Genomic DNA, 24,001 nt, shown 5'->3' with positions numbered 1-24,001 from the left:
CCTGCCCTCGAGCAGGTTGACACACGCACCTAACTTGGTGTCATCTGCAAACTTACTGAGGGTGCACTCGATCCCCTCATCCAGATCATCGATAAAGATATGAAAGAGGACTGGCCCCAGCACTGAGCCTTGGGGGACGCCACTAGTGACCGGCCTCCAACTGGATTTGATTCCATTCACCACGACTCTTTGGGCCCAGCCATCCAGCCAGTTTTTAGCCCAACGAAGCGTACGCCAGTCCAAGCCATGAGCAGCCAGTTTCTTCAGGAGAATGTTGTGGGAAACGGTGTCAAAAGCCTTACTGAAATCAAGGTAGACCACATCCACAGCCTTTCCCTCATCCACTAAGCATGTCACTTTGTCATAGAAGGAGGTCAGGTTCGTCAAGCGGGACCTGCCTTTCATAAACCCATGCTGCCTGGGCCTGATCGCCTGGTTACCCTGTAAGTGCCGTGTGATGACACTCAAGATAATCTGCTCCATGAGCTTCCCTGGCAATTGATTTGGAGCTTAGTTACAAAGGTACAATGGATTTGTATTTCCATTTTTCAGCATAGTCTGCAGGTATAAAAGGGAATTTTAAATGAATTAATTTGAATATCTCTAGTAGTCTAGACATGGCAACACAATGTTTAGCACCCATGATTTATCTTGCTTCTCATCAGAGTAAACTTCATTCTTGTACAGATAGGTTGCCTCCAATCCTGTGCTCCTCCTCGGTTAAGCCTGCCTTTCGTACATGTGTATTACAGGTTGTGTCTTGTGAACAATTCTATCTACGTTCTGTTTTACAAAATGAAACCTAGATGATATGAAAAGTGTTGGCTGGGACATGGTAAATCTAATTTTCTAACCTTGTTTTAGTAGTGAGATTCTCAAACCATGATTTTGAGATTACATTGACATTGTCTTTTTCATATGGTATAAGCCCAATGATTGGTCTTATGTATCCATAGGGCAATCTGTGATGAACAGATCACTTTGAGAATCTTCCAAGTCATAATTGCTAATCATCTAAAGTAGTTCATGTGTTCAACTGGCGAAAATTAGGAGACTGGATATTTTCTGGCATTTTCATGCTGTCTTCTCACCTGGTAATTGCAGCCTTATAGCTGCTCAGGATATGTGATTTGATTTAGGAGTATTGGGAGATGCAGTGACATGTGACATGAAAAGTGTGCATTCTGATCATATTGTGGACTCGTTTCTCAATTCATAATGTGACTGGGAGGGAAGGGAAATGATGGCAATGGATAGTCCTTATGTATGCATTAGGGCATGGGCAGTCTGCTTCAGGTAGAAGTCTGAGCTGCTTTGATTTAGGAGTTCTATGATCTATTTTTTTAATTATCACAAAAGATCTGAACCAATACTGCTGACTGGAGGGATTGGTGATCATATGTTAATATGTATCTTACAGTCATTAATGAATTCTACATAGGTGCTGCACTGCTTCTGCTGGACTGCTTTTTGATGTTTAAAATAAAGAAATGTCCTGCTCTGCATTCTTTTCCTCTAACAGAGCAAAAACCAAAACCAAAAGAAAAATGCAATAAATTTGCAATATTACATTTATGGTACTAAGGCAACCGCAAAACTTGACATCACAAATTTTAAAAGTATGGCTGCCCAGAAATTATTCTGCAAACTTTTTCTCTCAGCTTTTAAATGATGTTCTTTCAAAATATTAAGTGTCTACCAATTTCTAAAAATTTACTTTCATGATACCTATTCCTTTTTTCTTATCCTTCATTTTGGTTCTGTTTCTCATTTTTGTAGTATGTATAATACAGGGTTTCAGTTCCCAATAGCATTTCCCTTGTTATAATGTGATACAAGAGGAGAGCAAGGATGATTCTTGGAAGCTGAGTCTGCTGTAGACAGGTTGAGGTTATCACAGAAAACACCATCAGCCTACTGGAGAAGAATATTTTTTCCTTACCCGAGAAGTCACATTATGCATCAGGTGACCAACCAAACTAGAGCTTTGCATTACTGTGATACATGGACAGAATCAATGACCAAATAACTATATATCTCCTTTCAGTGCTCTCTGTCTTTACACCCATAAATGCCAATATTTTAAGATTACTTAAGACTTGTTTAATTTTCTGCTTAAAACTCTAACACTGGTTTTATTTCCATCTTGTCATGCAGTTCTTTGCCTAAACAAAGCTACCAAGCTGTAAGTGCATAGAAATGAGACTTAAATAAAATAGAAAAGATGAACTGTTTCAGAACTTCATTCTTTTATGTTTAAAAATAATTTTCTTATTTACTTAGAAGGTCTCAGTGTTCTCCCCAGCAATGCAGGAAGCTATTTCTGCATTATGCAAAATGCAGTTGATATTTCAACTGATAATATTTCTTCATAGGTTGATAAATATATACAGGAGTAATAAAGTAGTTATAGCCTAACAATTTCAGTTTTCCCTCTACATAATAGTGTGATCTAACAGTCTTACTAGGAAAAGAATTTGTTTTCCAGTGCCTTTCTTAATCTTTATGTAGTTCCTAGGTTGGCTTTCTGGGCTGCAAGTGCACATTGCTGGCTCATGTTATGTTTCTCATCAAGCATCTCCCACACCCTCATGAGTGCTTCTCTGCAGGCATGTTCTCAATCCATTTTCTGACCAGCCTGTATTTGTGCTTGGGATTGCCCCGGCCCCAGTGCAGGACTTTGCATTGGGCGTTGTAGAACTTTGTGAGTTTTGCACAGGCCCACCTCTCAAGCCTGTCATGGTCCTTGTGAATGGCATCCCTTCCTTCCAGCATGTTGACTGCACCACACTGCTTGGGGTTATCAGCAAACTTGCTGAGGGTGCACTCAATCCCACTGTTCATGCCAACAACAAAGGTGTTGAACAGTGCTGGTCCCAATACTGACCCCTGAGGAACACCACTCATCACTGATCTCCACCTGGACATCAAGCCATTAACCACAACTCTTTGAGTGTGACCATGCATCCAATTCCTTATCCACCAGGTGGTCCATCAAATCAGATGGATAACGGTCCGTCCATCAAATCCAAGTCTCTCCAATTTGGAGACAAGGGTGTCACACAGGACAATGTCAAACGTTGCACAAGTCCACATAGGTGAGGTCAGTTGCTTTTTCCTTATCCACCATCAGTGTAGCCATGTTGTAGAAGGCCATCAGATTTGTCAGGCACAACTTGCCCTTAGTGAAGCCATGTTGGCTGTCACCAATCACCTCTTGGTTTTCCATCTGCCATAGCATAGTTTCCAGAAGGATCTGCTCCACAGTCTTGCCAGGCACAGAGGTGAGACTGACTCACCTGTAGTTCCCTGGCTCTTCCTATTTTCCCCTTTTACAGTCAGTGGGAAGTTCACTGGACTGCCCTGACTTCTCAAATACAATGGAGAGTGGCTTAGCAACTTCATCCACCAGTTCCCTCAGGACCCTTGGATGCATCTCATCTGGTCCCGTGGACGTGTGAACCTTCAGGTTCTTTAGATGGTCCCAAAGCTGGTGTTCTTCTACAGTGGGCAGTTCTTCATTCTCCTAGTCTCTGCCTTTGCCTTCTGCAGCTTGGGTGAAAGCTTGAGCACTTGAAATCTTGGGCAAAGCTAGAGCACTTGCCAGTGAAGACTGAGGCAGAAAAGTCATTGAGTACCTCAGTCTTTTCCATATTGTGGGTAACCAGGTTTTCTGTTTCCTTCCAGTGAGGGCCCACATTTTCCCTAGTTTTCCTTTTATCGCTGATGTACTTACAGAAGCCTTTTTTGTTGCCATTGACATCCCTAGACAGATTTAGTTCTATCAGGGCTTTAGCTTTCCTAACCTGATCCCTGGCTGCTCGGACAATTTCTCTGTATCCCTCCCAGGCTGCCTGTCCTTGCTTCCACCCTCTGTAGGCCTCCTATTTCTGTTTGAGTTTGGCTAGGAGCTCCTTGTTCATCCATGCATGCCCTAAGGGTCTTTAACTCCTCCATTTCACAGTCACTGCAGCCAAGACTGCACTTGAGCTTCACAATCCCCACGAGCCTTGTTGGTGAGAACAAGGCCCAGCATGGCAGCTCTCCTTGTTGGCTCCTCTGTCACTTGGAAGTTATCACCGACGCATTCCAGGAACCTGCTGGATTGCTTATGTCCTGCTGTGTTGTCCCTCCAACAGATACTGGAGTGGTTAAGGTCCCTCATTAGGACCAAGGCTTGTGAATGTGAGGCTGCTCCTATGTGTCTATAGAAGACCTTATCTATAGATAGCCCTCTTAATTTATCCCACTCCCCACACCCTTTTCTTCTTTTGAAGACAATATCTTAGCCTTTGCCCTTTGGGCAGTAGGACCTCAGTTTGTAGAGGAAAGGATTGTTCTCCTGGGGGAACCCTGGAAAGCTGGGGGCCAGAAGAAAGTGAGACAAAAGAAATGTTGCACGTGTTTGGAAGTATTCCTTCATTTGGCAATTCACTTACATCATGGACTGTAGGCAGGTCTTTGCATGGGCTGTTTTCTGAGAAGTCGTCAGAATTTTGCTCTTAAAACATATGCGGTATGTCTAAGCAGTTTAATTTTACCTTTCTTTCAGTTTTCTAGATAGCTTAATACTTCATTTTCAGAGAAGGCGGCAGGGCTATCTGGCTTTTAAATACACCTGCTGCCTCTTTGCACTATACTTCCTTCTATTCAGAGCTTACAGAGAGGATTGGAAATACTGATGAATTATATCTTAGATTCTACACTGAAATTCTTGAGCCTGTGTTGTTGTTGTTAGAGAATACATGCAGATGTTGTAAGTAATGAGATAATTAACCTAGACAGAGGATCTTAAAGATTATCGTATTTTAATTAAAGAATAGCCTTTTTTAGTTGTAGATAGCATTAGAAGGATTTTCTCTGTTTCCCTAAAAGTTTGCCAAGGGTAAACAGACTTTGACATAAACCTGAGAGGTTTCTCTTTCTTAGCCTTCTCCATGGACTTTTTAAATTTAGCTCACTGACAGCAACAGGTGGAAGGCCACTGACCTTAACAGATATGTCACTGAAAAGGAAGATGATCAGATCACTATACAATAAGCTTAAATCTGTTTCTTGTATTTTAAGTCTTTACCAAGCTAGTTATCCCTAGTTGTGCTTATGTTTGGGATGCTAATACTCAGGTCATATTTACTAGGCTTTCCCCAGGCACACGCCCCACCCTCTAAATAAAAAGTAGGTTGTGAAAAATAAAACATTTTTTGCTTCACTTCCCTTAGTAGGAAGTCTTACACTGTTTTGATTGCTCTGAACTGTGAACAAGGAAGGAAAGTTCTTCCTGATACTTCTTCTGGATATAAGGTTATGCTAACACAGGTGGTCTGTTGGCTGAGAGTTCTACAGACCATTTCATACTGTATTTGATGAGGAGAACGTTATTATAAATGCTGTAGTATTTAGTATTGTTTACCACTTCTTTCTCTTCTTCCCACCAAAGAAAAAGTGTAATCCCTTTAAACTGAAGAGACAAATTCCCCATCTAATTAGATTGGGATATAACCATTAATTTAAGACTTCACAGGTGAGGATGAGAACTGGTAATTCTGTATTCATTTACTCATCCTCATCCCCTGTGAAATACTTTAGATGTTAGTTAAAAAACAGTGATGATGAATGTTTTAAAATCAACATACTGATAAAATTAACTGACGTTATTTATGTTGTCACAGTTCTTTAATGTTGAAAGGTGTTGAGCCACAAAGTACCTGTGAATTGGAGGTGGATGCAGTAGCTGCTGACATTTTAAATCAACTGGATATTGAAGGTGAAGTATCAATAACTTTGCCCATAAAATATTTTAAAACAACTGTATTGTCATCTCTTTGTTAGGTTCAGTTTAGTTAAGCCACAGTCCAGATTCCAGATTTCAGTATTAGTGATCTGCTAATGTATAACATTTCTAAAGTTAAAAAAAAATAAAGAAGAAAACAGATTTTGAATATAGTTTATTTTCAGAAGCAACACAAAAAGGGTTTTGTTAATGTATAACAGAAGGCTTTAGACCTATGAGTAAAATACCGATATCAAGTACGAGTACATATACATACACAGACGAATTTGGTGAGAAGACCAGCAAAACCTAAAGAATTTTCTAGAAGCAATTAGGAGTTTTATGCCATAACTTGCATAACACTGAATCCTTGAGTAAGGCAAGAATCGCAGTAAAAATAATAACAGGTTAGAATGACAAAAGAGGTGGAAAGTCTTTTTTTTTTTTTTTTTTTTTTTTTTAAATCTGGGGGAAAGAATGCATTTCAACATGTTGACAGACTTCTCTTCATGTGTTATTGTGTACTTCAGCCCAGATTGGCAGAAACCCTGGTTTGCAAGCTATATGGGAAGATGAGAAGCAGCGACGGAGAGAGAAATGTGAATCTTCTCAGATTAAGACACCAGATTCACAAGGTAAAAAAATAAAAATAAAAACATCACCAAACATATATTATGCAGCTGTTTATCAAAAAATTTGAATGAGAAACAAGCAGGAGCTAGAACTGAAAGCAGTGTGTCAAATTTCAAAGCTTTTTAGGTGTACTGTTTTGCTGCTCCAAGTTTACTGATTGACCAGGATGTGTATTCCAGATTTAAAAGTAAGATACAAAACTTTGCCTAAAAGCATCTTGATTCAGCTAGCTGCAGAGCATTTTGCAGGATAAATGGTGATGACAATTAAGATTGTGTGCTCTGGATGGAAAATATTTAAATGTTTAAATACTGGCAAAATTAAATCTCTTATCCTGAAGCTTTCTATGGTAGTTTATGCATAAGGCCAGTTCCTTTGAAATAAAGCTAAGGTGATGTTAGATGAAAATCATAGAAGGATAGAGAAATTCCTTATTTTTATGTAAAATTCATTGCACAGGGAAGACTGTGCTCTGCAAATTAATTGTATAATGAACAAGACTATTCTCTGTAGAACCTAGGCCTTGTTTCTTTTAAAATATGAATGATATTTGGCAAGCAAGTCAGAGGACTGCAAGAAGGAAAAAGATAGGTTTCTGGCTGAGGCAAACTGCTTTCTGATCGCTTTTTGTTCCTGTGTTTCTCTGTAATTCTATTCAGGCTTCATAAACCAGAATTTTCAAAATTGTTCACTGATTAAGTAGTCTTTTCTTGGATGCTCACCTTGATGTAATTGCCACATGATTTTTAGATGCTGTTAATACTTGCAGTTGAAAATGAGATCAGTGGGAGTAGATGAAGTATTTTCAAGTTTTTAAATACACTTGAAAAATCAGCCCTCAAATTTGACACTTAAAATTAGCGGACACTTCCACTTTGAGCTATTTCCTAGTAGAATTAGGAATTTTAGCCTCCCTCTGTGTTGGTAGGCCCAAGTAAAAGTGACTAACATATCTTTTTTAAATTTTAAAGACCGTGGATTTGTGCCAGCAACAGAGAGTGAAAAATATTTTCAGAAGAGACTTAAAGAAATCCTCAAGCAAAATGACTTCTCTGTGTAAGTGCTTAGCCATTTGCCATAAACTATAGTATTCTGTGTAAACCTTAAATATGCATTTAAAAATTGGTTTTCAATTAACTAGAACGTTGTCAGGATCAGTGGACTACAGTAATGGATCAGAGGAGTTCTCTGCTGAGCTAACACTACATTCTGAGGTACTTTCTCCTGAAGCCTTTCAGTGTACACCAGCTAATATGGTAGAAGTGCATAAAGATAAAAAGATGAACAAAGGTGAGTATTTTTAATAGCATAATTGCTTAGGCGTAAATCTATGTCATGCTTTGGCTGTATATGCTATTAGCAGAAGCTAAGGAAGATTTGATTGTCAAGTATGAAAAAACCTCTGAAGAGTAGTTTCACTTTTATTTTGTTGTTAGAGTAAGCGTTTTAAAAATTGCTACAGCAAATAATGGAAACATACTTGAATAGTAAAATCCATTTTAAGTGGTTTGCTTTCATACTGTATTGATGTCTGTGACTGAAGTTTTATCCTTTTGCTTTTTGTTTTTCCTTTAAAGAATCTAATAGGATGCATACTGATAAAGAAGAGGAAGCACTTATTAATGAAGAAGCAATTTTAAACATTGTGGAGAATAGTCAGAGTTTTCATCATTTGTCTCAAAGACTGAGTCAGACTACAGTTTTTAGTGAGTATAATTGAAATGTCTTTTCTTCTGGGCTGTTTTTATTGTTCCACAGTCTTCATTGTGCTCTCTTACCCTACTGGTTGTGAAAGGAAGTATTTTATCTCACAGAATTTGTCAAGCGAATAGAAACTTCACCTCCGCCACCACAAAAACATCTTATTTTCTAATAATGTCACCGGTACAGTGTGTTTGTAGAAGCTACTGTGCTTTACTGGTTAAGTAAGCCTGTCCTCTTGACGGGTCAGCTCAACGCAGCCTCTTGGAGGGTAGTACTCTTCCTTATGCTCCTTGGATTGTAGGACTAAAACTATTAGACTAAACAGGATTTTGACTGTCTGTCAGTGATAATTCTTGCAGTTACCATGTCTTTTTCACAGTAATGGTAGAGAACATGCTCATGGGCTGTCTTTAGAATTTCTGCTGTCTGGGGATACTGGGCTATAGTAGGCTGATAATGAGAGGCAAATTACAGAAGAAATATTTCCCAAAATGTATGGATACAAAAGAATGGTTGAAAGCAAAGAAATGAGAACAATAAAATATTAAAGAGAAGGAGAGAGACCATGACAGCAAACAAACATGAGTGGCATGAGGGGAAAACGATAATAGAATAGCACTACAAAGGAACTTGCATGGAAAGTTACTTCAGGTAGAAATACTATAGGGGAAACAAAAGGTACATAGTTCATGCTATTCTATGTATATTCTAAGAAGGTACATGGAAGCTGACAAACATACGCACTGATTTTTGTAGTGAAAAGGTTATTTCGAGAGGTTGAGAAATGGCTAAAATTATATGGATGTGTCCTGTGTCTGTGTGTTTGAGTTGCTCAACCAAATAGGGCTGGTTGAAAGGAGCATTTTTTTCCAGTGGGTAGGGAATCAGATGGAAATCTTATGCCTTATTTTTTTGTTTCTTTTTCTTTCCTTTTATCTTTTTATCATGTGGCTACTAATGGCTGGTGTCTCATGTTACCATCAGTTTCTCATGTTCCTTCATAGCATGGACTAGTCTTTACTATGCCTTTGTAGAGTCAAAGTGCCATAGGGGCTGTGAAACACACTACTTCTGCTGGTGTGAAATCTATAATAATGTTTACATTAATGGGAAGTCAAGTTTGGAGGTTAATGACAGGCCTTATGAAGGGCAAAGAAGGCAAGAAAAGAAAGTGAAGTTTTATTCAGAACTCCAGCCAAGGCTATGTTTTCCATTCTAAATGATAGTGTGGTGTCTTGTGAAGCCTTTGTAAAGCTTGGAAAATGCCTTCCTCACAGATACTGAGACCTATATGATTCTCAGGATCACTGTAAATCATTATATTTCCTGAGGAAAGAAAATAGACATTGGTAGTTCTTCAGCCAGAGGAAAAGGAGAGAGAAGTAACAAAGATGCCTAATAGACTGGAGACCATAAATTGATGATGAGGTCAAATCAAAGGTAAGCAGGAGGAGAGTGATAGAAAAATTATGACTTGGAATGATGCTTAAGAAATAAAAATGAAGAATGAGAAAACATGCATGAGTTAGTATAAACTCAGTTCAGACAAAGCAAATCAAAAATAAGATATAAGGGATGAATGAAATCAGATGAACTTTTGGTGTGAAATAAAGGAACACAGAAATAGAGTAGGTTGTAGTAGCAAGAAAGGGGAGATGAAGTTAAGCAATAACAAAAGGAAAGAAGGACCAGTCAGTAAAAATCAGCACCATCCTTCATGAGATGCAGTGATTGAAAGTCTTCAAGCAACACAGAGAAGTGCCCAACAAAGCTTAGCGCAGCCATTGAAATGGAGAGAGCAAGAGAAGGCAAGGATGCTTCAGAAGCTGGCACGCATGCTGAAATGAAAGGGGAGAGTGAGGCTTTACTGAACAAGGGGAGGTATAGGAGGGTGGAGGCCAAGAGAAGTGCTTCCATTAAATCCTACTACAGTTGGAACAGAAGGGCAGAAATAAAATAAAGATTGTCAGTATTCTAGATAAAGAACTAGAAAACACAACAAATGGTAAAACTGTAAAAATAAGACAGGTATGAAAAGTGCTTTGTTTCTGTAGCCACCTTGCTTTGGACAGTAGCAAGCTAGTAGATTTTTAAATGTGGAGGGTTTTGTTTTGTTTTACCAGGAGAGTATAACTAGTCATTTACAAGTAGAAAAAAATATAAATTGTGTTTTGGGGACTCTTTCTGCAGTGAACAGTAGTGCTGATGAGGCCATGATTGATCTATTGGCTGGTTTGGAGAGTGATGGCTATCAGATGGGACATCACAAAACACTCTCTCACCATCATTCTCTTGGAAGCTGTCGAAATTCTCAGAACAGTGATGATGAAGAAAATGAGCCACAGCGCGAGAAAGAGGAAATGGAACTTAGCTTGGTAATGTCGCAAAGGTGGGACAGTAGCATTGAAGAGCCTGGGCCAAAAAGGAGGTATATATGTGATTTTCTTTTCTTAATGTGTTCTTTTCTGCCACATCCTTTCTTCCTCCTCTTCTTTCCCCTCCTCCCCCCCCCCCATTTTCAAGTGTGCTAATGTGAACTGTAGAGGTGTCTCTGTTGAAAGCATTGAAAAAAATTATGCAGATCTTGGGACCGAGTGCAGTTGTGCAGCTGATGCTGTGACTCACCAGTTTCATATCGCAGATATAGGTGAAATGTTTAGGTTTGACTAGACGTAAGCTTCTAGCTTGCTGTTTGAGGAAAAATTGAGTAGTGTGGGTTTTTTTTCTACAAGTCCAGATACGAAAATTTTAGTTGTAACCTCTTTTTAAAGTCACACCATGAATATAGGACAAATGTAAGGTGTATTTCGTGCATGTGCCTTAACTTTCATTAAAGTGAATGTTTAAGGCATTCTTGCAAAGACTGACCTGACCCAGAATGGGTGTTCTTCTCAGAACACCCATTTGTTTCCATGCTCAAAGCTTAAATTGAAACATGAATGTTGCTCACTTTGTTGGACTGCTAAAGGTCAGCAGCTTGAATATTTTTAAGGCCAAGATTCTTGGAACACCTTCTCAGGTTGTAATGACATTTTGTAGTCTACACTGATGACTGTTGAAAGAAGCTATATCCAGTTTCTCTTCACTCATGCTTTAGGCAGACCTTCTGGTATTTATAATTCTATTTGAGAGATGACAAACTTAACAGATGTAACATTTTGATATTTTTTTAATAGAAAATCACAATTATACTATGATTCAGAGAGCAAGAGAGGCATAGAAATATTGAATCTTTTATTTTGTGAAGGCATGCAGAAAAGTTGTAACAGAATCCAGTTAGATCATTAGTCTCCTAGTTCTAGAGATACTTCATCTCTAAAGTAACTTTTCCTATTTGACCTTTACTTTCTTTTTTTTTTTTTTCCTCAGTACTCTGGAAAGTTGAAATTTCCAGAATCTAAAACACTTAACATTAGTCTTCAGTTTAGTGGCAGTATTTGTGTAAAACTAGCCTGTATCTTGCAGAATATATTAGCTTGGGCACGGCTCTCTATAGGCATGACTGTACAATTTCTGTAGTCAAGTAGATCCTGAAGCAATTAACTGTTTTTATACGATAAAGAATCCAACTTAAAAACTCATCAGACATGATGAGTTGGCCCATGAGTAACTTGCTTGTGTATGCCTACATCTTCATCTCAGACAGAAAGCACTAGGGAGAATGTACATAGCAAGTGCTTCCACACAGAGTCAGCTGATATCTAGAGGGAGTTACAAGCTTTGCTTCAGTGTGATCTCTTCAGAATTTGGACTGACTTCAGAAGAGAGCATGGGTATCTCAGCCCCCTGTATGATTCTGGTCATGCATGAAGAACCAGTTTGAGTCTGACGATGGATCCAACCCGATTCTGCTCATGGTTCATTCTATTGTGCTGCTTCTTAATGCATGCATACATACTATGACTTTTTGTTTATTGGAAATCCACAAATCTTCCATTATATCAAATAATACATTGAGATAATGGGTTGTCACAACACCCTAGTGACTAAATTAAACAGCTTGGATTTGGCTTGTGATGGGAGGATAAAAGCCCAGCGAGACACGAAGAGCCATATGGTGGTGTCATGCTGTGTTAGACAAGTTTTCCTGGAATCTAAATGCTAGGCTTGAATGCAGAGAGATCCAAGTTGTTCTTTGCAGAAGTCATCTCAAGCCTGACTTGGTTTACTAATATTGACAAAGATTTGCTTTGTGCACAGGATCATAGCATAATCCCAGCTGGAAGAAACATCTAAATGTTACCTAGTCCAGTGCTGTGGTCAAAGCAGCTTTGACCAGATCAGCTGCCTAGGACCTTTTCTGGTTGAATTTTGAATATCTCCAAGGATAGAGGTTGCATAGCCTCTATGGACAACATGTTCCAGTGTTCGAACACCCTCATGGTGAAGAATTTTCTCCTTATACATGACGTTCCCTGAGGCAGCCCTGTGTCCACTTCCCCTTATCATACCACCATGGGCCTCTGAATCTGTTTTTTTCTTTACATCTACCCACTGAGCCTCTGATGAGTGCAACAAGAACTTAGTTTTTTCTCAAGGCTGAACAAATCCTATTCCCTTAGCCCTTCCTTATAAATCATGTGCTCCAGCCTCCATTCACCTTGGTGGCCCTCAGTTGGATTTGCACCAGTTTCGTCAGTGTCAGCCTAGTAGTGGGGAGCCCAAAACTGAGCCCAATACTCCAGATGCAGCCTCACAGCTGCTGATACTGGCTACAGTCTTGCAGTCTTGCACCTTTACTACAAAGGCACACTGCACACTCAGACCCCAGGGCTTTTACATCCTTTTCCACAAAACCGTTTCGGTAGCTAGGTCGCTCCCTGCCCGTAGCAGTGTATGGAGTTATTTCATCTAATTTGTGTGACACTGGATTTGTCTTTGATGCAGTGTTTGAGGTTTCTGTCAGTTTATTCCACAACATGCTGAGACCCTTTGGGATAACAGCCCTACTCTCCAGAGTATTGGTTGCTCCCCTCAGTTTGATATTCACTTGCACGTATAGCTGAACGTCTTTGCACTGTACTTTTCCATGTTTTCTGTTTTGAGAACATAGAAGAGGGAAAACTAATTGACTTAGTTCATGGCCACTGTGAACCCATCTATCCTTGTTACTGAGGTCTCTCCTCCAACCCATGCTGCTTCCAGACTTTGAGCTTATTGCTCCTGAACTAGTAAACATGGCTTCATCCAAGATGGTTCATTGCTGAGCCCATTCAGATGTCTGTGGTGTTATGATGCATATAATTCATGATCTAGTTGTACTCCACAGATAAGAGTTCTTCAAAAATAGATAAATTAGCACTGAGAAAGCACACTAACCTAAATGACTTCAAAACCTTGGTATTTACACCTTCTAAGGTACTACACAATAATATTTTTATATATGTCAAGCTGCTCATCAGTTGAAAAAATTCTTTACTAGGATAGATTTATTTTTATCTTACAAAAAAAACAGAACAGACAAACAAAAAGTTCCTAAAGATTTATCTGGACTCACTTCTTGTAACCACAGGATAACTTGCCACTTCAAAGAATTAAGTCTATCTCATGATTTATTTAAAGGAGAAGAAATCAAATTACTCAGTGCTTCTAAAGTGGTAATTTACTTATGGGTTTGTTTTGGGAGGTTTTCTGTTTTATTTTTTTCCCATTATATAGTAACTGCACCTTAAAAACCTGGAAAAAAATCATCAGAAGTTTGTATTTGTAGATTTATTCTTTTTTCTCCAGCAGATTTATGACTGTATAAACAGCAGCTTGGAGCAGTTAATGTAGAGTGGCTGAAGTATTAGCAAGCAACTTCAGAATATTCAAGGAGGGATGGAAACAAACATTTCTTTGGTGATTGTGCTTTATTAAGCCTTCCATGAGACAGAGATTCCTTTAAAAAAAAAGAAAAAAAAAGCCATTTCCTAAGAGCTAAAACTGAAAAGCATGTTGGACAGTTGCTTTAGTCCTCAAGTTCAAGCAATAAAATTAAATTTCAGTGAAATTGAAGCAAAATCAAGCATCGAAATCCCCTAACTTCTTAACCTAGTGATTTCTGCTGTTCTTGTCTGTAGATTTTAGAATTTTTACTACTTTCGTTGCCTGTTAAAATAATAATATTTTGAGTTTCGTAGTGAGAAATATAATAGTTTTTTTTGTTTGTTTCACTTTGCTTGCCCAAAAAACCATATAACATCGCATCTTTTTGATTTTGAGGTTCCCTGTGGCTTTAGGTATTTTCTACTTGAAGTATTCTGCATTAATTAATTCCTTCATTTTCTTTAGGTCAGCTGGCAAAAATATGCCATCGAAGTTCAACAGAAGAGGATTCATCTTCAGAGGAAGAATGGAGTGGAGGTGGTAGCAATATGGCTCCTAACTAATCTCTCTATAACCTCATTAGATGGGACTGCAGATGAAAATGGTGGTAAGTAAATAGAAAAATGGCTTTGGAATTGAATCACTAACTGGGTCATAGTTTGCTTTCAGATCAATTTGCTAATTCTTGAAAGTCCTAAGCGTCTTCGATTGTTGTCTCAGCTGGAAGGAAATGTATTGGCAGTCTATGCAGAAGAAGGCCCTTAACATCTTCCTTATCAGTCAACAGTATTGTATCCCATCATCTACAGTGAATTAACAAGAATCTGCATTTCCTATTGTATAAATGGTTCAAAAAGGGTATTGTTTTATAAGTTTTAAGGAGAAGTTCTTTGTTGCAAGGGGGTATTTTTCTGTTACTACTTGTTCCTACAAATATGGTGCTAAAATTAATGATTCCGTAGGATCATTTATCCTGCTGGGATTTTATGATTTATATAGTAAAATTTATTATTGTGTAAAGTTAGATGGTTAACTTTGCTTTGCAAGTATTTTGCCACCCATACTAAAAATACAGTGAGCCTTTGTTTGAGCCTGTGTTACATTCAGCAGATTGCATGTTCACATCCTGGGATTGGCATGAGTTAAAACTATGCAGTAGAAGGCTGCTGCAGAAGAAACTGCCTTTCAAAAAGTCTATTAAAATATTAAAAAAAAAAAATTAATTTGTAGAGATATGGTCTTGCCATCTCTTTCTAACAGGCTGTCTTTGTTCGAATAACCTTGGTTTACTAGATGCACGCTTTGAGATTAGGCAAATACATAACTAATAGTATTTGTTTCATTAGCCAAGCTACCTACTTTCATAGTTATAAAATTCTGAGTGAAAACAATGTAAAAATGTACATATCCTGGGGTGGGGGGTAGAATATGTCTGTATCCAGAGTTGTCCTAGTATTAAGTTCATTTTTGTTCTTGGTATAATCAACAGTAATTGATTTTCTTTGTTTCAGAGACGTTGTATTCTCATATTTCATTGTCTTTAAAATCTGAAATTTGTGGTTAACAACGCTTTTGGTAGAAACTTTCCTTAATCCATAGTAAAAACTGTTTAGTGTAAAAATCTTGTTGGCACACATGCGTGTACCTAATATCCTATTGCTGCATTTGCTCTTAGGGGAAGGATATAATCTGCTACAGAAGTTATGTATTTGTGTCTCTTGAAACTATTTGACAAAATAATAAACATCATGTATCAGTACACAAAATATACCTTAATATACCTATAAGCAATTCTGTATTGAAGAAGGTGACCTATATGATCTTAGTACGTAGGCAACCACAACCATTCTTTCATGTTCACTGTTTAAAGCATAGTTGGCTTTTTTCCGTTGCTTTTATAGGTATAATAGTAGGATTAATACATTAATTGATGTACTTACTCATATGATTGGTTTTGCAAAGTGCACAATTGTGATTTCCTTATTTGCTATACTTTAACTTACTGTAAAAAGGGATGTTTCTGGCTAATGAAATTGTATCTTAAATCATTGTTTAAATTGTAGAATAGTCTAAGTATTTTGAATATTCACATGCAGGAAAAGAATGTCCACTTTAAGTTTATTACTGCTCATTTAATCAGATACAAAGTAACTTCTACTATATATAAACTTTGTAAAACAGGACATACTCAGAACAGATCTCAGTCCAGTTCATCTGAATTTTAAAAATGTTTATCCACACATGAATCTCAGTGTCCGTAACATCTGATTGATTAATAGTATTTTTGTGGTTTTCATGTGTGTCTGAATAGTCAGGTGTCTTGCAAATGTTCATTTGGCATTTCACTGAACTCCCATTTTCTTGGTCTTCAATTAGTCATCCTCGTTCTTTGTGTGGATACTTCCTCCTACTCTCAAGAATCACAGGCTGCATCTCCTGCTGCCTGTTTAACAGCTCAGTGACTCTGTGTATGCATTAGGAAGTGTTATTAGAAACAGATTGAAACTTCCTTTTATTTTCTCACCCAGCTACAAATAAATTGCAAAGATGAAGGCACTATGAATCTAAAATAATCCACAAATTAGTTTAGACTAAAAAAAAAAAAAGGCAAACACTCAAAGGGTCTCCCATCTAGTATGACAGTTTGCAGCTCATGCTTCCAAATCATACAGCATGTTTCATTAACTCCTGTTCCCCTTCAACATTTCAGCTAGAGTTGTGGACACATCAACAAACTGCCATGTGCCAGGAGCTCTGTGGTATCTGCCTCTGCAGTGGAATAAACTCTTTGTAGTTACTTCGTGTTGACTATAGTTATGAACAAGCATACATACTGCAAAGCAGATGTTAATTTGTTACTTACCGTCTGCCTGCACGCACTTACCCTGCAGTAAATGTGGTGAAAGTAAAAATGAAAGAGAGGAGAAATAGTCCTAGTTCATGTCATGAGTCTGCACAGACAATTATCACAGCACATGCTGGTTGTAGACCTGTATGGGAAAGTTAATGTGTGAATATGAATTTATAATCTAACTAATAGTACAAGCTCTTCACATAAACGCCTGAATGGATCAACCACAGGATAGTTGATCCAAAGCCCTTGCTGTGTTATAAGCTCATGCTTCAGCTTTCTGTGAAACGACTTTTCTATATGGAGAAAATCATCTAAGTACATTCCCTTGTTTTTTAGAGCCAGTAAGTATGCATACTTCTCAGGGACAAAGCAGGATACAAGCTTTTCTAAAAGTCAATCTCTTTGTATTTGGTTTTTGGAAAATGATTTTAGAAACCTTCTTTCAGAAAGCCAGCATGAAATCTTTGCCAAATATATATAAGTCCACCATTTATGAGTAATTGACAGAATATCTGAGACAGAAATGTACTAATGATGTGATTTTGATAAAGCAACTCATGTACTTGGGATCTGTAGTTGTCATGATCATAAATGGAATATGCGTTAGAAGAGGTTTTGGTGGGTTTGTTTGTTTTTGTAGGGGAGGGCTTTCATGAAAATATCATTAAAAGGGTTAATACCTTAGGTGTTCTTTTTTTTTTACAGGAAAACTAGAGTAAAATTGCTTGTCTTCCATTTCAGACAATCCTTTGAATAATGAAAGTTCTCGAACTCACTCCTCCGTCATTGCAACAAGCAAAATGTCTGTAAAGACCTCAATCTTTCACAAAGATGCTGCTACACTAGAACCCCCGTCTTCTGCTAAAATTACTTTTCAGTGTAAACACACAAGTGCCCTTTCTAACCACGTTTTGAATAATGAAGATTTAGTAGAAGACCTCTCGCAACCAAACACGGAAACAAGACCTGAACTTTCAGTCCATTCTCTTACAAAAGAAAGCACTTACACAGCAAAGTACCCAACATCATTCAGCAATAGTACCCATGCAGAAAACTCACATAAAGAGAGTAACAAGAAAGATACCCTCCCAGTTCCTTCATGTGAAAATAATATTTTTGAGTATGAAGATGATATTTCATCAGTGAGCAGACAAATACCTAGCAGGAAGTATACTAGCATCAGAAAAGCTGAAAAGGATGTCTCTTTTATGCATGTGGGCCGCCACATTGGTGACAGCATGTTGAATAAAAACTCTTTTAACTTTTCTGATTTGGGCCACTCTGGCCACTCCAAAGGTAAAATGTCCTCTGAAGTAAATGAAAAATCCAGCAGTGCAAGTATAAATAGTTTTTTTCCAGCAACAGTTACAGAAAATTGTGAATTGGTGTCTTGTTCAGGAGGCAGTCGAACTGTGGTACATGCACTTGAAAATAACACTGATGAAGGTGGCCTTAATAAGCTTAAAATTAGGTATGAAGAATTTCAGGAGCATAAGGCAGAAAAGCCAAGCCTCAGTCAACAAGCAGCACATTATATGTTCTTTCCTAGTGTTGTTCTTTCTAATTGTCTCAGCCGACCACAAAAGTTAGCTCCTGTAACATATAAATTACAGCAAGGCAACAAACAGTCCAGGCTGAAGCTGAATAAAAAGAAACATAGTTTTATCAATCATCAGGAGCCTGCAACTGTAAATGATGTTGTATCAGTGAAGGAAAGCTGCTATACACAAGGTAATGCTTGTAGTAATATTCCTGATAAGGACAGTGCTTTACCTAGTGACTTAGTCCAAGTTCCTCTTGAGGCTTTTGAAAACAAAATGCCTACAAGTACTGCTAATTGTAATGACTGCCAGATTGGAGATGGATCTCTTGAAACTGAGCAGTCATTTGGATTATGTGGGAATAAATACACACTTCGAACTAAACGGAAGGTAAATTATGAGACTGAAGACAGTGAATCAAGCTTTGTCGCACACAACTCAAAAATTAATCTACCTCAACCAATAGAAAGTGTTGAAAGTTTGGATGGGTCTCAGAAGTCTCGAAAACGTAGAAGACTTTCTAAAAAATTGCCACCTGTTATTATTAAATATATTATCATCAATAGATTTAGAGGGAGAAAAAATATGCTTGTTAAACTAGGGAAAGTAGATTCTAGTGAGGAAAGAGTAGTACTCACAGAGGAAAAGATGAATTTATATAGAAAGCTTGCACCTTTAAAAGACTTTTGGCCAAAAGTTCCTGACTCTCCTGCAACCAAATATCCTATTTATCCACTAACACCAAAGAAAAGTCACAAAAGGAAAGCAAAACATAAGTCCACCAAGAAAAAAGCTGGAAAACCGCAAAAAACAGGTAGTAAAAATATTAAAAGAACTTTATCTTTCAGGAAAAGGACTCATACAATTCTTTCTCCTCCTTCACCGTCATATAATGCTGAAGCTGAAGACTGTGACTATAACTATAGTGATGTTATGTCTAAATTAGGTTTTCTTTCTGAGAGAAGCACAAGCCCAGTAAACACATCCCCACCTCGTTGCTGGTCTCCCACTGATCCAAAAGCAGAAGAAATCTTGACCAACATGGATAGAGAAGCTTTACATACTAGAGTCCCTAATATGTACAACAGCAAGGCTGTTAATTCTAGTGTAGGAAAAAATAGTAGAGCAAAAACTCAGGTTAAGAAATGTAAAAAGAAATTTGCTGGCCCCACTGTATCAACCAAGAAAAAGAAAAAGATGAATCAGGCTGATAAAACAGCAGATGATGGAAAGAAGAAACCTAGAACAAAGCAAAGACAGAAAACAACAGAAAAAGTGTCCTCAAGAAAGCGCATGGTATTTAAAGATGAAAAAGGAAACACTCACTCTACCACAGAAGTGAAGTTTGTGCTGAAACGTCAAGATCTACCTGAGATTTCTTACAGCGCACAGCCACTTCATAATCCGAAAGATGGTCCTATTCCTGGCTATCCAGCAGGATATCTACCATCGGCACAGCTCCCTTCAGGAGCTGATGCACAAGGTAATTCGTCAGGCTGTTTTCATTCATTGATGGAAATTGATAAGCCTATAGATGCACAGTGTTTACCTGCTCCTCGAGAAGATCCTCATTCATCTCTCGTGTCTACTCCTCCAGCATCTGGAAGGGAAGTACCAAAAATGAGCTCTCAAAGGCCTAGGACTCAAAATGCTGTATTTAGAATGAAGGAACCTGCTCTCATTAAAAACATATTTGACCCATCTAATCACTCAACTCAGGTAACACAGAATGTGCGCATCTCTAAAGATAAGACTTCTGTAAAAGCAGAAGAGATAAAAAATTTGCAAAATAGGTATTTACCGTCAGCTGGAAAATTAAATGAAGCTCGTGACTCTTTGGACGCAACAAAGATGGATCAGTTGCATGCCACTAACTATTTGCATTGTAAAGACAATAATCAACAGCAGATTTTTTGTTTACCAGAGGCTTCCAAGCATTCTGATCCTTGTTCTTCTATTCTTAAGTCATCTGAGGAAAGCCCTGGGCCTCTTCAGTTGCCTAAGAACTGTTTTGTAACCTCTTTGAAGAGTCCAGTGAAACAGTTAAATTGGGATCAAAACCAGAGAGGATTTATTTTCGACATGTCACATTTTAAACCTGAAACGGTAAAACAGAAACCTCTTTCAGAAACAACCATGCAGCCAAAACCCATCTCTCAGTATAAAAACAGGACTATAGTGGCCCCGTCAGTGTTCAGTGAAGGACAGTCTGGCCTCGCTGTTCTGAAAGAGTTGCTCCAGAAGAGGCAGCAGAAAGCTCAGAATGCAAATGTTACACAAGAACATTACCGGTTAAAACACAGCTGAACAGAAGTACGCCGTGCCCCGTGGAACAGAATAAAGCAGTCAAAAGGTCACGGACAGTCACATCGCCTAGAAAAGCACGTGCTCCCAGGAATACAAAACCTAAAGAAAAATCAGCAAAACTTTCCAAAATGGAGTCCTTAAGCCAGCAGGTCTCTAGTCGCATCGATCATTCTGTTTCTGATGACAGCCCCATTTTTTTTTCAGACCCTGGTTTTGAAAGCTGTTACTCGCTAGAAGATAGCTTGTCTCCAGACCATAATTACAACTTTGATATTAATACTATAGGGCAAACTGGATTTTGTAGTTTTTACTCTGCAAGCCAGTTTGTCCCAGCAGATCAAAATTTGCCCCAGAAATTTTTGAGTGATGCAGTTCAAGATCTTGGTTCTGGACAAACAACAGAAAATGACTTTCTGTATCATAATGACCAAAAATCTGATGAAGAAAAACAGCATTCGTCAAGCACAAGTAAGTGGATAAGATCTGGTTCTCTGAGCCCTGAGCTTTTTGAGAAAACGTCACTGGATAATAACGAGAACCACTGCCATAGCCAATGGAGGAAAAATGTTCATCCTTCAGCTTCTAGATCTAACTCTGTCGATACCTCTTGTACGCAAGAGACAGAGGTTTGTTTAAATGAAAAGTTCAAATTGAATAGAAGTACGGTAAATAAGGAGAGATTTCTTAACCTTCCTCAGCCAACCAGCTCAGACTGGATTCAGAGCCACATGAGAAAAGAAACCACTTTTGAACCCTGTCAACCACTTGATTCTGTTAATACCTCCTTTGCATCCATATTGTCTTCTCCTGATGGTGAACTTATAGACGCAGCCTCTGAGGATTTAGAATTATATGTTTCGAGAAACAACGAGGCATTAACTCCAACTCCAGATAGTTCACCAAGGTCTACCAGTTCTCCCTCACAATCAAAGAATGGAAGTTTTACACCTCGTACTGCTCACATTCTTAAGCCGCTCATGTCCCCACCCAGCCGTGAAGAAATCATGGCAACTTTGCTGGATCATGATCTCTCAGAAACAATTTATCAGGAACCATTTTGCAGTAATCCTTCCGATGCTCCAGAAAAGCCAAGGTACTGTGTTAAAGGCATTTCTGTCTACATATGCTTGTGATTACATTAAATTTAATTTATTCCTGTAAACAAATTTATGCTGTTATGTGGCACAGATGCATGAAAGATTCCATCTGATATATCTATATTTGAAGCTGAAAATTATTGTACTTCTCCTGCAAATACCCATGTTCATTCACGACACTTTCTTTTTTTATCGTTTGATATTTTTGTAGTTAGTGGAAGTCTGCCTGCTTGATTTGTAAAAGAGAGATACTGTCCACAGGAATTGCATTGTGAAAAGACTAGTTAGCAGGACTCTGCTTGTCTATTATCTTAAGGACTGCCTGCAATTCAGTTTAGAGCAAAGCAATAATTCAAACTATTTTCTTTTCAGGGAGATTGGAGGACGGCTTCTACAGTAGAAACTAGACTTCCAAATGACCTGCTTGAGTTTGAGGGAGACTTCTCATTAGAAGGCCTACGACTCTGGAAGACTGCGTTTTCAGCAATGACAGAAGGTCCTAGACCAGGGTCACCTCCTCATTACGGTCACTCTACTGTTAATAAAAGAGAAAGTAATAGCCATAAAACTAGTGAAGACAAAAAAATAGTTATAATGCCATGCAAGTGTGCTCCAAGCCAGCAACAAGTTCAGATATGGCTTCATGCCAAAGAAGAGTATGAACATTTCAAGAAATTGCCTAAGAATCATCCTGCTGAGCTGGAAAAGGCAGCTGAGAATTTCAGCTCCACGGTATTGTCTGGAGAGAAACCTAAAGAAGTAGTAAAAGCAGCTAAAGATTTAAATTTGTCAAGCCTGGAAGATGAAAGACCTGTTGTGCCTACAAAGGATTCTCCTGCTTCTGTGGCAGATCCTACAAAAATACAAACCAAGGAAATGTGTGATAAGTCTGTAAGTACTATAGGAAATTCTATAAATATTAAAAGTGACATAGATTCCAATAAAACTCCATCTGAAAGCAAGATGCTTACTCCTTCAACACTAGAACGGGATAAGGAGGAGGAGGAAGAAGATTATTATGTCAATTATAGTTCACCAGATTCTCCAGTGCTTCCACCTTGGCAACAAGTAGCATCTCCAGATCCCAAGCAGTCCAATGCAGAAGATGCAGAGTGGAAAAGTCAGGATGTTTTTTGTCTTCTGTGGAAGAAAATGATGTAGCACTTGTTGGAAGTGCACAAAATTCTCCGTCCACCCAAGAGGATATTAAGATGACTTTTGACATGTCTCCATTTCCACTTAGTGAAGATCCTGGAAATTCTGAATCCGTTTGCTTACATAGTACACCCATCATGCAAAGAAAAAATAGTGATGGAATACCTGAAGTTTTGGGGTTTACTCCTTTATCAACAGGTAAATTCATTAACTGATCTTAATGATACTCAAAATGTTTTCCTGAATATGATAAGATACATTTCTTTTGACATGTTGAGAAAATGCCTAGATTTTCACAAAAATTTATTTAAATTAGTTTGGGAAAGGAAAAGGCCTGCACATCGTTGTTAAAGTAACTATTTAATTATGACAAAAGTCTAGTAGCAGAACACACTTGTGCTTCTTGGTGTTGTTTAGTGTCTGAACTCCAAAATGCTGGTTAAAAAATCTATTTAAAAGTATAGCTTAACTTGGAGGATTTGAAAATCTTGTTTGTTACATCGCTTTTAATAAGTTATATTACAAACATCATTTAAATGTAGAGTGTAAATAACATTCTGATGCTAGAGATAAGGTGTGGTAAATTATTGGCTGTGTAGTGTGCATTCCTAAATGTCCGTAAATACCAAATCGTAATAGTTGTGCTTTGGATTGGAGAGAGAATAATGTTATATTTGTTTATATGTTATATATATGTTTATAATGTTAACCAAATGCCTCTGGTTGTTTCCAGCATGTTGTTTAATGTCTAGACAATATTATTGAGGCTAAACAGTTTTTCACTTCTCTTTGTTTACAGAACCAAAAACCCAGAAACTGTGTCATAAGAGAGGAAGTAATGCTGATGGTCTTCGAAGAGTACTTCTAACCTCACAAATGAAGGTAAATAAAGATTTTATGCACAGATGTATTTTTTATTATGCTACACTTACGTTGCCATTCTCTTTCTAACTAAAATAATCTTTCTCATAAATTAAACAGATACCCTTAATACATATTTTTTGGAATTTTTAGAATTCTTTAGGATGATTTTCTTTTGTGTTGTTTTTTTCTTTTGTTATTAAGATCTTGAAAAGATATTTAAGATGAGAGGGTGCAATTGCTGTACAGTCAGTATACACTCAGGAAGAAG

General features: G+C 38.0%; 1 protein-coding gene across 1 annotated transcript; it reads left to right on the top strand.

Moving 5' to 3' along the window:
* Positions 1–2,961: 2,961 nt before the first annotated feature.
* Positions 2,962–23,751, top strand: LOC118243833 (DNA polymerase zeta catalytic subunit-like; the record flags this gene model as incomplete). The annotated part of the gene is given in 15 exon segments (XM_050716705.1): positions 2,962–3,098; positions 5,670–5,764; positions 6,301–6,405; positions 7,375–7,459; positions 7,545–7,693; positions 7,981–8,109; positions 10,298–10,543; positions 14,381–14,466; positions 14,468–14,522; positions 17,511–20,591; positions 20,594–21,710; positions 22,087–22,106; positions 22,109–22,825; positions 22,828–23,067; positions 23,669–23,751. Coding segments are annotated over 15 exon segments (6,345 nt in total), but the record flags the coding sequence as incomplete, so codon positions are not given.
* Between the last annotated feature and the right edge of the window lie 250 nt (positions 23,752–24,001).

Source organism: Cygnus atratus, unplaced genomic scaffold, assembly GCF_013377495.2.
Source record: "Cygnus atratus isolate AKBS03 ecotype Queensland, Australia unplaced genomic scaffold, CAtr_DNAZoo_HiC_assembly HiC_scaffold_204, whole genome shotgun sequence".
Lineage (NCBI taxonomy): Eukaryota > Metazoa > Chordata > Aves > Anseriformes > Anatidae > Cygnus > Cygnus atratus.
The sequence above is the reverse complement of the archived record's forward strand: the minus strand, read 5'-3'. Positions and strand labels throughout refer to the sequence as shown.